At 45.1% G+C, this 12,513-nt stretch overlaps 3 protein-coding genes across 3 annotated transcripts in view; 2 read left to right on the top strand and 1 right to left on the bottom strand.

Annotated features, from left to right (window-relative positions):
- stt3a (STT3 oligosaccharyltransferase complex catalytic subunit A) overlaps positions 1 to 7,526 on the top strand; it is a 9,926-nt gene extending 2,400 nt beyond the window's left edge. The window contains exons 6-18 of the mRNA XM_037688148.1: positions 1,349 to 1,439; positions 1,636 to 1,742; positions 1,819 to 1,983; positions 2,064 to 2,244; positions 2,361 to 2,516; positions 2,603 to 2,694; positions 3,047 to 3,202; positions 4,441 to 4,629; positions 4,698 to 4,814; positions 4,885 to 4,987; positions 5,071 to 5,259; positions 5,742 to 5,857; positions 7,235 to 7,526. Of these exons, the coding sequence (XP_037544076.1) occupies positions 1,349 to 1,439; positions 1,636 to 1,742; positions 1,819 to 1,983; positions 2,064 to 2,244; positions 2,361 to 2,516; positions 2,603 to 2,694; positions 3,047 to 3,202; positions 4,441 to 4,629; positions 4,698 to 4,814; positions 4,885 to 4,987; positions 5,071 to 5,259; positions 5,742 to 5,857; positions 7,235 to 7,273 (1,701 nt within the window). The 3' untranslated portion in view covers positions 7,274 to 7,526. The remainder of the gene's footprint in view (positions 1 to 1,348; positions 1,440 to 1,635; positions 1,743 to 1,818; positions 1,984 to 2,063; positions 2,245 to 2,360; positions 2,517 to 2,602; positions 2,695 to 3,046; positions 3,203 to 4,440; positions 4,630 to 4,697; positions 4,815 to 4,884; positions 4,988 to 5,070; positions 5,260 to 5,741; positions 5,858 to 7,234) is intronic.
- Positions 7,527 to 7,821: 295 nt separating this feature from the next.
- si:ch211-266i6.3 (cytoskeleton-associated protein 2) lies at positions 7,822 to 11,252 on the bottom strand. Its single transcript, XM_037688149.1, has 7 exons — positions 11,176 to 11,252; positions 10,826 to 10,898; positions 10,036 to 10,748; positions 9,662 to 9,962; positions 9,495 to 9,576; positions 8,200 to 8,413; positions 7,822 to 8,117 (listed from the first exon to the last, which is right to left on the bottom strand). The coding sequence occupies exons 2-7, from the start codon at positions 10,868 to 10,870 to the stop codon at positions 7,859 to 7,861; spliced, it is 1,614 nt and encodes a 537-aa protein (XP_037544077.1). The 5' UTR covers positions 10,871 to 10,898; positions 11,176 to 11,252; the 3' UTR covers positions 7,822 to 7,858.
- An 827-nt stretch (positions 11,253 to 12,079) lies between these two features.
- The window catches only part of LOC119420223 (52 kDa repressor of the inhibitor of the protein kinase), a 5,711-nt gene continuing 5,277 nt past the window's right edge, over positions 12,080 to 12,513 (top strand). The window contains exon 1 of the mRNA XM_037687612.1: positions 12,080 to 12,168. Coding sequence (XP_037543540.1) covers positions 12,080 to 12,168 — 89 coding nt within the window. The remainder of the gene's footprint in view (positions 12,169 to 12,513) is intronic.

Below are 12,513 nucleotides of genomic sequence, written 5' to 3'. Positions count from 1 at the left end.
CAGCTGCTGTTAGCTGCCGTCAGCTGCTGTTAGCTGCCGTCAGCTGCAGTCAGCTGCTGTTAGCTGCCGTCAGCTGCAGTCAGCTGCCGTCAGCTGCCGTCAGCTGCTGTTAGCTGCCGTCAGCTGCCGTCAGCTGCCGTTAGCTGCCGTCACTCACTGCTTCAAGTTCACCTTAATAAATGGCAGATCCTCTGCGAGGGCGCCTTTCATTGCTCATGTCCCTCGTTACTTCCTGGTTCGCTGACTCACTATGTCGCGGTTTTTCAAAGTAAGACTGGACGTGACACACGGCTGGTTCGTGGATGAGCCACATGATCGGCATGGATTTTTAAAAAATGTAAAATGAATAATTTAAAATGATTTGGCACCTGTGTGCAGCCCACAGCTGAGAAGCTCCCTCCTGCAGCGCGTCACATCCGCTCTGCAGCGAAGAAGTGGGCGTGGCCTAGCGAGAGCGCTGGCAGGTGGCAGAGAGCAGTCGGAGGCGGGGAGCTTAAATCATGACGTTCTGTGTCTTTAGAGCATTTAGAAACATTGTTTAGAATATTGCTGGAGTGTGGGGAGGGTTTAGAATCTCTCTCTCTCTCGTTGACATTGTGAAAACACACAAACGCCCCTAAACAACAAATTACCAAACCTTGTACCACCATAGACACTTCCTGTTGGCTCCTGCCCAGTTATGTGCCCCCCCACCACCGCTCGCTCGCTCCAGTCTTGATTTCCACCGTCTTCAGTTCTCAGTTGTCCAACGAAGGACAACCCATCCATTTTTTAATGAAAGTAAATCGGACGGTCTTTTCAACATTTTGATCGCTGTTGTTTTGATACATGATGTGAATAATTCACATCAAACATTTATCTTGTTGTATTTTAATAAATAATCAAAATTTTATTAATGACCCACTTAAACTGTCAAACTGATCTGCAATTTAGTTGTGCTGTTTAATTATATTTTTGAGGTGGTTTTATTATTATTATTTTTTATATATATAAAAATGTGCGATGACCTTGGACTTTGAGGGGCAGAGATCTGAGTGACCGGATCCAAGCAAACAGTTACCGGAACACACCCTGTCCAAGTAAGAGTTCCCGAGTCCTGTTCCAGCAGGATCCTGCTCAAATTAAGCCCTGCCTGTTGCCCAGTGCGCAGTATTGTGGCTTTTTACTTTGATGTTTGTTAAATAGTAGACGGCAGCATACGTTGTTTGAAGGTTGTCTGACCTCGACAACCTCTGATTTACTAACTCAAAAAAATAACTGGTGCCTAAAACTGTTCAACTTTTAACGGGAGTATTGTGTTTCCCTGCTGACGGTGAAGTCCTGCACTCTGGTGTGTCGTCCCATTTAGGATGCAGGCGCTGGGCTCCTGGCAGCTGCAATGATCGCTGTGGTTCCTGGTTATATCTCCCGCTCTGTTGCTGGCTCCTATGATAACGAAGGTACCAAGACTGCAATGACTTCACACTTCATCCTTAAATTAAGGAGAAGTGTCGTCTTTATTTTGGTATCATAGTTGTCACTTTTATATTAAATGTTTAACAGTCTGAGTTTTGGATAGATTGTTTAGTTTATTGAAGTTTTAGTCTGTTGTGGTGTTTTATTCTTGTAAAAATAACTTTTTTAACTCCAACTCAGGTATTGCCATCTTCTGCATGCTGTTGACCTATTACATGTGGATTAAAGCTGTTAAAACCGGCTCGGTGTACTGGTCCTCCATATGCGCCCTGGCATACTTCTACATGGTAAGGACGTGGAGGATGTGCTCGTTTTTCTGAACAAACCCAAGAGTTGAGACGTGAACGTGACGTGTGTGTTCAGGTTTCCTCCTGGGGTGGCTACGTGTTCCTGATCAACCTTATACCCCTCCATGTGCTGGTGCTGATGCTCACAGGCCGTTTCTCCCACCGTATATATGTGGCTTACTGCACAGTGTACTGCCTGGGCACCATCCTGTCCATGCAGATCTCTTTTGTTGGTTTCCAGGTAAAAAACAAAAAGTGTTGCGTCACCAGAAAGAGTTCTGGGACACTGGTTAAGCTTCCTGTGTTTCTTCCTCTCACCAGCCAGTGCAGTCATCGGAGCACATGGCAGCCTTTGGAGTGTTTGGCTTGTGTCAGATCCACGCCTTTGTGGACTACCTGCGCAGCAAACTCAACACCCAGCAGTTCGAGATCCTGTTCAAGAGCGTCATCTCTCTGGTGGGCTTCATCCTGCTGTCTGTGGGCGCTGTTCTCATGTTGACGGGTGGGTGCAGTTACACAGACAAATGGCGGCTGATGAATACTGAACATTTTTAGAAACTTTTCCTTGTTGTATTTTTGCTTTTCTGATTGAGTCATTTTGTCCTGGGTCTGCCTCAGGTAAAATCTCTCCATGGACTGGTCGCTTCTACTCCCTGCTGGACCCCTCCTATGCCAAAAACAACATCCCCATCATCGCCTCCGTCTCTGAGCACCAGCCCACTACCTGGTCCTCCTACTATTTTGACCTGCAGCTGCTGGTTTTCATGTTTCCAGGCACGTCAGTAGCATCACAAGATGGTTAAACAGGACTGATAGAGAGTTTTCTCCAGTTGAGTCATTTCATGTCTTCCTCCCTACAGTTGGTCTTTACTACTGTTTCAACAACTTGTCTGACGCCAGGATCTTCATCATCATGTACGGAGTTACCAGCATGTACTTCTCAGCCGTCATGGTATGACTGTGTTAATATTTTGACTGGGTCCATGTGGTGGTTGCTCAGGTGATGGTGCAGTTCTCTACCAGAGAAGAGTTTTTGGATCTCTGGTTTCTCTGCTTCGTCAGAGGTGGAGTGTGAGCACGGTGGAAAGAAGCACTTGGTTTATGAAACATTCAACTGCTGTTTGAACATTTGTGCGACTTTCAGCAGCATCGAGATGTCACTGGATATGTCGTCAAACTGAGTGTTAATAGAACTTTATTGTATGTACTTACAAGTACTCAAAGAGCCCTGATGATGGTGCAGATGTTTAAAAAAATCCGTACATGGATTCATGCACTTTTCTTTTCTAAAAAAATGACCTCAGGTGCGTCTGATGCTGGTACTGGCTCCAGTCATGTGCATCCTGTCAGGCATCGGCGTGTCTCAGGTGCTAACGACGTACATGAAGAATCTGGATGTCAGCCGGCCGGACAAGAAGAGCAAGAAGCAGCAGGACTCCACCTACCCCATCAAAAACGAGGTACTGTAGTCCATCGATACTTTCGTAGACTCTTTTGTGGGTTTTAATGTAAGATTTTACACAACACATGATTGGCTGATAGATGGACGGTCACCAACCAGAGCATTGTGCTGAGGGGCGGACTGGCCATCGGGAGCACCGGGACTTTTCCCGGTGGCCTGGCCCGCTCAGTGATCACAGAGGGGCCCCCTCCTTTCTCTTCTGAGGCTGTCTGTCACAGCAGAGCAGACACACAACAGGCAGGTGCACAACCTGTTGTGTGTCTGCTCTGCTGTGACAGACAGCCTCAGAAAGAGAAAGGAGGGGATGGGGGGCGGGGTCTGTCTTTCTCCATCACTACTGCTCAGGGGGCTTCAGTGAGCAGATACCTGAGTGAGCGGCACAGATTGTTTATGTAAAATAATCAAACGTGACCCGAACTGTGCCTTTTGGTCCAGCCCCTCTGTGATCACTGAGCGGGCCAGGCCACCGGGAAATGTCCTGGTGCTCCCGATGGCCAGACCGCCCCCGGGGTTGGCTCAGCAACCGTAGCATCAGTGTGTCTGCTCTCTTTCGCTCTTTTAGAGCGTTTAGAGAGTTTCAAACATTAAGAACATTGCAAGAGTGTGGGAAGGGTTTAAAATATAAATACTATAATAAATATAACGTCCCTACTTTGTGGATTTTCACGTATCGCGGGGGTGTCTGTAACGTAACTCCCATGATAAGTGAGGAACTACTGCACATGCAACGCTTGAAGCTGCACCGGATGTTATTGAAAGTATTTTCTGGAGGTTCAAGTTTTATTTTTTTGAATGTGTTTTGTCTCTTTGTGTCTTTAAACATCACACTGTTCGATTTTAATCCACTGTGTTATAAAGTTAAAATCTGCTGGATTTAAATTTTTGAATGTAAAAAAAGGACATTGTTTATTGGAGTCGTGTTTTATCTGTGATTAGCTGGCAGTTCTTTTCATTTTGATTGTTTTACAGGATTTATAATTATGAAACGTTTGATTTTAAAAGTTGTAATGAAATGGCTCCAGGATGATTCATCATCATGAAGCAGCACATCTGGATGGCTCTGTTACCGAGGGTAAAGGAATCACAATAGAGCTGCAGATTCTTTGTTTTAAATCATTCCTTGACGCTCAGTCGTCTCAGGTGGATGGCTCTGATATTTAAATGTATTTAAAAGAGCTACAACCACAACGGTTGCTGTTGAACGGACCGTGTTCATGTGTGATGTTTACCCACCAGGTCGCCAGTGGGATGATCTTGGTTATGGCCTTCTTCCTCATCACGTACACCTTCCACTCTACCTGGGTGACCAGTGAAGCCTACTCCTCTCCCTCCATCGTCCTGTCGGCTCGTGGCGGTGACGGCAGCCGCATCATCTTTGATGACTTCAGAGAGGCGTACTACTGGCTCCGCCACAACACTCCGGAGGTCAGTCGTCCTCACAGCTGCTGGACTGCTGCTCTGTCAGATCTGTACATTTAAAACTGTGTTCACAGGATGCTAAAGTCATGTCGTGGTGGGATTATGGCTATCAAATAACTGCAATGGCTAATCGGACGATTTTAGTGGACAACAACACATGGAACAACACTCACATCTCCAGGGTTGGACAGGTGAAGTGTGTACAGCTTAGTTGTGCTTTGAAGGTGCTGCAGTCTTGACTGAGCTCTGCTTCCCCTGCAGGCCATGGCGTCTACAGAAGAGAAGGCCTACGACATCATGAGGGAACTAGATGTCAGTTATGTTTTGGTTATATTCGGAGGGCTGACGGGCTATTCCTCAGACGGTATGTCCCATCCCCAGGCAGCATCGGCACATGCACGTCAGTATAAAGTCGTGTGTGTGAACTCCCGTCTCTGTTCACGACAGACATCAATAAGTTCCTGTGGATGGTCCGCATTGGAGGAAGCACCGACACGGGCAAACACATCAAGGAGCACGACTACTACACTCCCACCGGAGAGTTTAGGGTGGATCGTGAGGGCTCCCCCGTCCTGCTCAACTGCCTCATGTACAAGATGTGCTACTACCGCTTTGGCCAGGTCTACACAGAGGGCAGTAAGTACACGGATATTTGTCTCCGAGTCACTTTGACCTGGGAATCAGACGAGACACGGGGAGGTCTTCACTGACGCGTGGGGCTGTTTCAGTGCAGTGTTGGGACTCGCTGATCTGAGAGCAGCTCCGCAGGCTGTCAGTCCAGGAGTTGAACCTGCAACCGATCACAGGCCCACCTTCTGTAACCTCTGCACCACCACTCCCGTATAGAAACATTAAAGCATGAAGAATGTTCCGTTGTCTGTTTCTGCTCTTTGTTTTGAAAGGATGAAAAAACAGAAACTAGACGAACTATATTTTACCAGAAAGTTCTGAATGACTCGTCTGATATTGTTTAAAGTGAGTTTGTAAAGTTGGAACAAAGAGCAGAGGCTCACAGGAGCCGACACGTGCGTCGTGCTTTCACTGGTTTTAATGGTTCCAGCTGGAGCTGAAGTTCCCATCAAATCATTTGAAACTAATCGTGGGGATGTTTTGTGCAGAGAGGCCGCCTGGTTACGACCGAGTGAGGAACGCTGAAATTGGGAACAAAGACTTTGAACTGGATGTGCTGGAGGAGGCGTACACGACGGAGCACTGGCTGGTCAGGATATACAAGGTAAACCTGTCGAAGAGCTTCGTTACAGGAACGAGACGCCGTCTGAAAGTTAAAGAGCTAAATGTGTGCACAAATTGGATTAAATGTACAGTTTAAAAACATTTTCAGTAAATGATGGTTTATCGTGACCATCTCATCTGTTTTTTTGTAAAACATTAAGCGCTGAACTCTCAGAATATCCCACAGCTTCGTCTCCTCTGCTCCAACACTTTCCTCCCCTCAGTGACTCCTGTTTTTTCAGCGTTAGTGTTTTTTATTTCTCTTGGACCGAGGGAGAACTTTCTCTTTTTGCTTTAGACCGGCAGCTTCTCATTCTGTGGCTCTCGCTCTGTTTCTCGTCAGTGTTCAAACGTAAATAAACAACTTGTAATTGTTGGCAACAAAACAAGATGCTGCAGATTTTAATGAATCACATTCTGAAGTTTTAAATATGTCGCATGATTTGGCTCCATAAGGGTAAAAATCAAGAAAAACTAAAAATCTAATGTCCCTTTTTTAATGCGCACATAAAACTGTAGCAAGTGTTCACCCTTTAATCACCCTCATGGTACATCGGTGTGCGTTGAGGACGACTCTCGGCTACTACCACCCTAAATTTAAGCTCAATATTTGCAAGTTATAGCCACTTTAAGCTCATTTAGCTGTGGCAGCCATCTTTAAGATCTAAAAGGAAACAGGACTAACGTCCTGATGCATGCACCAGGTTGAGTCAGGTCCTCTGGATGGTTCTTCTTTTGTTGACCATCAGCCCAACGACTGATCGTTAGTGCCATGATGGCTGCTTCAATGATGCACTGACATCACTGCAAGAGGGGCACAGTTGGACATGGAGGCTCCGCCCCCGTTTAATGATGGACGACTTCTCTTCACCAGCACAAAAGATCAACACCATCAGGCCAGGACTCTGGTCCACACTCCTCTCCAGGCCAGCGGTCTGTTCAGACCCTGTTCACACCTCGGTGGAGAAAATCTCCAGAAACCTTCGGTTTCAAAGAGAACGAGGGCTGTTGTGTCAAGAACGGTTTCACTCAAACACGTCGTGTACGTGGGACCCGAGTTTGTTTCAGCTCCTCAGGCTGAACAAGTCCATCCATCCATCAATCATCTTTACCCGCTTCTTCCATTTTGGGTCACGGGGGTCGCCGGTAATGTCCAGCAATCACTGTGCGAGGGGCGGGGGACACTGGACAGGTCTCCAGTCCATCACAGGGACACACAGAGACAAACAACCACTCACTCACTCGCACCTAGAGACAATTTAGAGTCACCAATCAGCCTAACATGCATGTTTTTAGTCTGTGGGAGGAAACTGGAGAAAACCCACACAGGAAGTGTTGGATGTGTTGATGGTACATTCGGGTCTTTTGTTCTGTTTAGGTCAAAGATCTGGACAATCGAGGTCTTTCGAGGACATAAACCTTGAGACGGCGTGCAGCACTGAACACCTTCCCCTCTGCTCTGCACAAGAGGAAACAGTGATTTTTTATACTTCGGGGAAGAAACTGCGTTCAAGAGATTTGTTTTTTTTCTAATCTTTTTGGGTTTTCATGAAACGTTTCCTGTGGGATAAAGAGGAGCTGCGTCAGAACCTTCTGATGTCAGGACCGTTTACCAGTGGGTGTACAAAAAGAGAGCAGTGTTCACTTTTTACATAATGTGGTCAATAAAGGTGAGATTAAATGTGGTTGTAGTTCTGTTTTTGCACAAGAAACATTAGGCATGTGCACACGGTAGTGCACGTTTAATGAAAACAAACAGTGTACAGATTTTTAGAGTGTCATGTCATCGTCATTGAGGCTTTGATACAAAATAAAAGCAGAAGGTGCATTAATAGAACTTCACAACTCTTAAAGTGAAGTTATTGGGAAACATGTTATAGGTCTAACATTTACATATTCACCTTGAGCGCAGGAACTTAAAGAAAACGTGCAGTACATTCATGTTAGTAAAAAATACTTGTCCCAAGTCTCTTCAAGGCCTCATGTTTGAGCAGAGCCGACGTCAGTCCTGGTCAGGCAGCTCCTGCAGGAGCGCGGGGTTTTTCCTGTAAATGTACGCGTTTGCGTCGTCGTCCAGCTGCACCAGTTCAGCCAGCGACGACACGCAGGGGTCGTGATCGACGAGCATCGGCGGCAGGCAGGACGACTGGCGCTGGATGCGACAGGAACGACGCACCGGGGTCAGAAACCGCAGGTCTTTGATGTTGCTCTTTTTCTTCGATGCGCTCACGTTGACCTCGTCCTCGATCGTTTTCCTGACACTAAGTACACGACGAGGTAGAGAAGGAATTAAGAAATAAAAACATGAAGTTCAGTACTGTGATCAAGAGTATGCAGCCCCACCTCTGTAAGTATGGAGTGGTCTTCACGCTGTATTTAATGACGGACGCTTCTTTCAGTTCTGGAGTCTTCACATCGTCACCACCGTCCACTTCCTCCTCCACTTCCTGCTTCTCCTCGTCCGTCTTTACTTCCTCGGCCTTAATCCTTTCGTTTTTCTCCTTCACACACTCCTCTGGTTTGTCTTCTGCATCATCACCACCACACTCCTGGACTTCTGCAAACAACATGAACAGATGAGTTTTTAAAAGCTTCCCACACATTTCTTACTTTAAAATGAACAAAAAACAAGTTGTATGATTATGAAAGACGAGCTGTTTGGGACAGTTCTGATGCATCTACACACTTGGTGCTTCCATGCATGCACCATCAAGAAGCTCGACAGTAAACTCACCAGTAGGTCTGCACAATATTGTAGCACTTGCAATAAACCAACGTTTACCGTCATCACTTGTTAAAGGACATGAGCATCAAGGCCAGTGAGAAACCGCTGGACCGATCAAATCCGTTGGCAGCACAACATGAATGGACGTATTTGCGTCACCACTGACGACCTGGAAATGTGGGCCGGTGTGCCACTAAAACAATTATTTATTTGCTCGACTTCATAGTAAAGGTGCGTCTCAGTTGAACTTTTACTTAATAAATGCACTTCAATAGTTAAATTATCTGCAGGCGTCGCAGCGAACTGAAGCGGATTTGACGGTTGCTCCAGGCGAGCTGGACGAAGGCGGCAGGCTACGGCAAGCCAATTGTATCATTAATAGCCACTTTTACCTATTACATAACACAACGGCATGCCATACTCGAGTGCCATCTAGTGTCTGAAAATGTTAGTGTTCAATGTTTCAGTCAGAATGAATGAAAACGGTCATCTCAGCCAAAAAATGGTTTATAAATATGGGAAAACGTCAATGTATCGCTTCGGCATACAAGTTGCAGGGCATGAAAATTATGCAAAAAAAAAAAAAAAAAAAAAAGCAACTTAGGGTGAAAAATAGAGTAAGTCTAATAGCCAACCGTTTCATGGTGCGTACATACATTTCAGAATTGTAAACCATGTTTATAAAACTACTGGAGTGAAACACTTTGATATAATTCAGGATCATCTTTGTTTGATTTCTTGGTTTTAATTTAATTTAAAGCTTTGCCTTCTAGAAAATTAACTTCAGAACAGTTTAAAACAAATGTTTCTCCATACTGCAGCATTTTCCCCCCTCCGTACTTACACACCTGGAAATGGTAAAAATCTAAATCCCCACTTTAAGGCTGTAGAAACCACGAGAATGGAAAATGACCCAGCAGCCATTGGTACTCACCATCACTGCATCTGGACGGTGTCACCAGGGACTCCAAGGCATCGCAAAGGTTCAAGACAATCTGTTAAAATCCAAACAAAGAATTTAATTTACTTTGTAAACTAATGGATCTAATTTATTACAAGGAGGGGGAAACGTTTGCTTACATCATCCACTGGTTCTTGAGAGTCGGTAGACAGATCTACATCAGAGCTTTCGAGCAGGTCCAGCGTGGTGTTTATGACCTCTGGGGTTTGACTGTGTGCTGAAGCTTCTTCTTGGACTTCAGAACAAGCAGCAACATCTAGCTGCAGGCGGGGGTCAGCTTCAGCAGCAAGCAGAGGCTCAACATGGGGCTGACCTTCAACCTTGACTTTCACAGGAAGCTTGTTTGAAAACGCTGCGGTCGTCATGGCTGGTCTTTTGAGAGTCTTGCCCTTGGAGGCCAGCCACTCTGCCAGTTTTGCTCTGCAGGAGAAATAAACATGTTCAGAACCCCACCAAGCAAATGTTCATGTTGCTACACAAGAAAACTTTTTACCGTTTCTCCTCTGCGGTCTCCACGGTGAATCTGTACTGGCGGCGGGTGCTCGAGGCCGCGGGTTTATTCACCTTTGTGTTTTCTTCCCTCCTGGACTTATTAGGAGCTGCAGTTGTGGTCTTTGGTCTGGCAGAGGCTGCAGTTGCTGAGACGGTTCTGGTAGGAGGTCCAGCTGGACAACTGTTACCGGCACCAGCTTTGGTCACCTGAGCAGGTTTATCAGAGACTGATTTGGACCTCATCGGTGCAGGCCTGTGTACGCTGTGTCCAGCAACAGATAGTGATCTGTGGTTTTTAGCCATAACTCCAACCCTTTGGCTCTCTGATCTGGGTGCCAACGGTTTCGGCTCTGCGGTGCCAACAGCACTGCTTGATTTCCAAATGGACCCAATTTTGGACTGAACAACCCGACCTTTGTACATTCCAGGGGCAGATTTTGATGACAACGCAGCAGCCGGTGGCTTTGAGGCTTGTTCCTGGCCGTTTGATGATCGCTGAACATCTGCAGCAGCTGCATTCCCACCGATCTGCACCTTTTTCTGAGCTTCCCTCAACACTTGCTTCGAGTCCACTACTTTAGACCTCACCGTTAGATGTTTTTTAGTTGCGGTCTCTTTTTGGTCCCCTCTGGGTTGGAGCGAGACGACAGAGGCTTTCCCTCCTTTGGTGAGAGACTTAGTCCCATGTGTTGGCAGAGTGTTTTCTTTGTTTCCCTAAAACCATCAAAATGCACATTAAAACGGGGTGAAACGATGCTGGACAGCCGTTATTTTTTTAATTCACAACTCACCCTTTTATTAGTGTGGTTTCTGCCTGAAATTGCCACGCTCTCCATAGTGTTCCCTAAGATGCACTGAAGTCTTCTGGAGGGTAAACAACAACAACAACAAAAACAATCATGTTTACACGTGTCAAACGTGATAAAATTCTATACGACATGTTGTCATGAATGTAATATCGTGTGCGATATGTGTCAAGACAAACTAACGTTACTGTGTTGCTCCATTAATTATCTTTACCCGCTTCTTGTTGCTCAAACATTAAATTAGTAGGATATAAACCGTCGTGCTGTTACTATTACTGACACAACTTCTACTATTACTACAGTACTTCATTAAAATTACCAACATGTTCTCTCACCTTGTTTAATCCGTTCAGACGAAGAGGAAACAACAAGAGGCTCTTGACGGTGTGGCTGTGAAAACACGTCGTCGACCTTTTTGGGGGAAACGGTTGGATTTGACTTCGCGCTCCTGCGTCCTGATTGGTCAGCAAGTATCGCGAGAACTTGAGGTAACCAATAAAAAGTTGGGGATCGCAAAGTATCGCGAGAAACAAACAGAAAAAAACGAGAGTAGAAAAAGGTTGTTGTCGTCGCCCAAGTGTTTCTAGTCCTCATCATTTGAAAGTTTGAACCCAAACAGAATTCCTGAAATACCGGACCGAGCCCGCCCTGTGCGTCACAGCTCGGACCGCCTCGGAAAAATGGCTTCGTAATGAAGAAATGTGTCGCGCAGCTGCTTTTGTAGGATTGGTCGTGATATTCTAATTCAACATTTAATTACTGCTTAAATTAGTCAGCTACTGTTCGTGTTTTGTATTTAAAACACAACTTGAAGAACGTCCGCAAAACGTTTCTCTTCATTTAAAGGTTGCTGAGAGTGGAGCAAAACTCGCGCGTCTTTGCGCGTGTCGTGACAAAAACAAACTGAGGGCAAAGACAACAGGAAATTAATCTTATTTCAATTTAAGAGCATAAACAAATTATGATTAAATATGAACAAAATTTGTATAGTTTTGATTGATTTATTTGATCATAAATATCAGTTTTATTATTACTGTTTATTATTTATGATTGAACTTGTATTAAAAATAATGTGGTTATTTGCTGTGCGTTTATAGCTAGTTATTTTTTTCCTTATTTTGAAGAGATTAGCCGGAAGTGCTTCATGTGACGTTTAGCTTAATAGCTAATGCTAACAGCTAGCTTTAGTCCTCGCAAAGCGTCACGACAAAGCACGGGTTAGTTCTTGAACAGTTCGTCATGCAGAACATTATCTGCGCTGTGCAGAACTGCTCCGGTGGTTCATCGGACCCTCAGCCGATCTTCCGGTTTCCTCATGATCCCCAAAGGTAACGTATGCTAACGTATTTGTCCATTGTTGTCATCACTCTTTGTTAAATCAGGTCTCTCTTGTAAATGAGTCCTCGAGGCTCATTGGGATTTACCTGTAGAAATAAAGGTTGAATGAATGCTAACAAAGATTAAATAATAATAATTCAATCCGGAAAACTACCGACAGTGAGTCGTATACAGTGAGTGAGTCATATACAGTGAATCATATTCAGTGAGTGAGTCATCTACAGTGAATCTTGTACAATGAATCATATACAGTGAATCATATACAGTGAGTTATATACAGTGAGTCATATACAGTGAATCATATACAATGAATCATATACAGTGAATCATATACA

Source organism: Nematolebias whitei, chromosome 14 (assembly GCF_014905685.2).
Source record: "Nematolebias whitei isolate Nwh7 chromosome 14, NemWhi1, whole genome shotgun sequence".
Classification (NCBI taxonomy): domain Eukaryota; kingdom Metazoa; phylum Chordata; class Actinopteri; order Cyprinodontiformes; family Rivulidae; genus Nematolebias; species Nematolebias whitei.
Note: the sequence above shows the minus strand (reverse complement) of the source record. Positions and strands in the feature narration are given on the sequence as shown.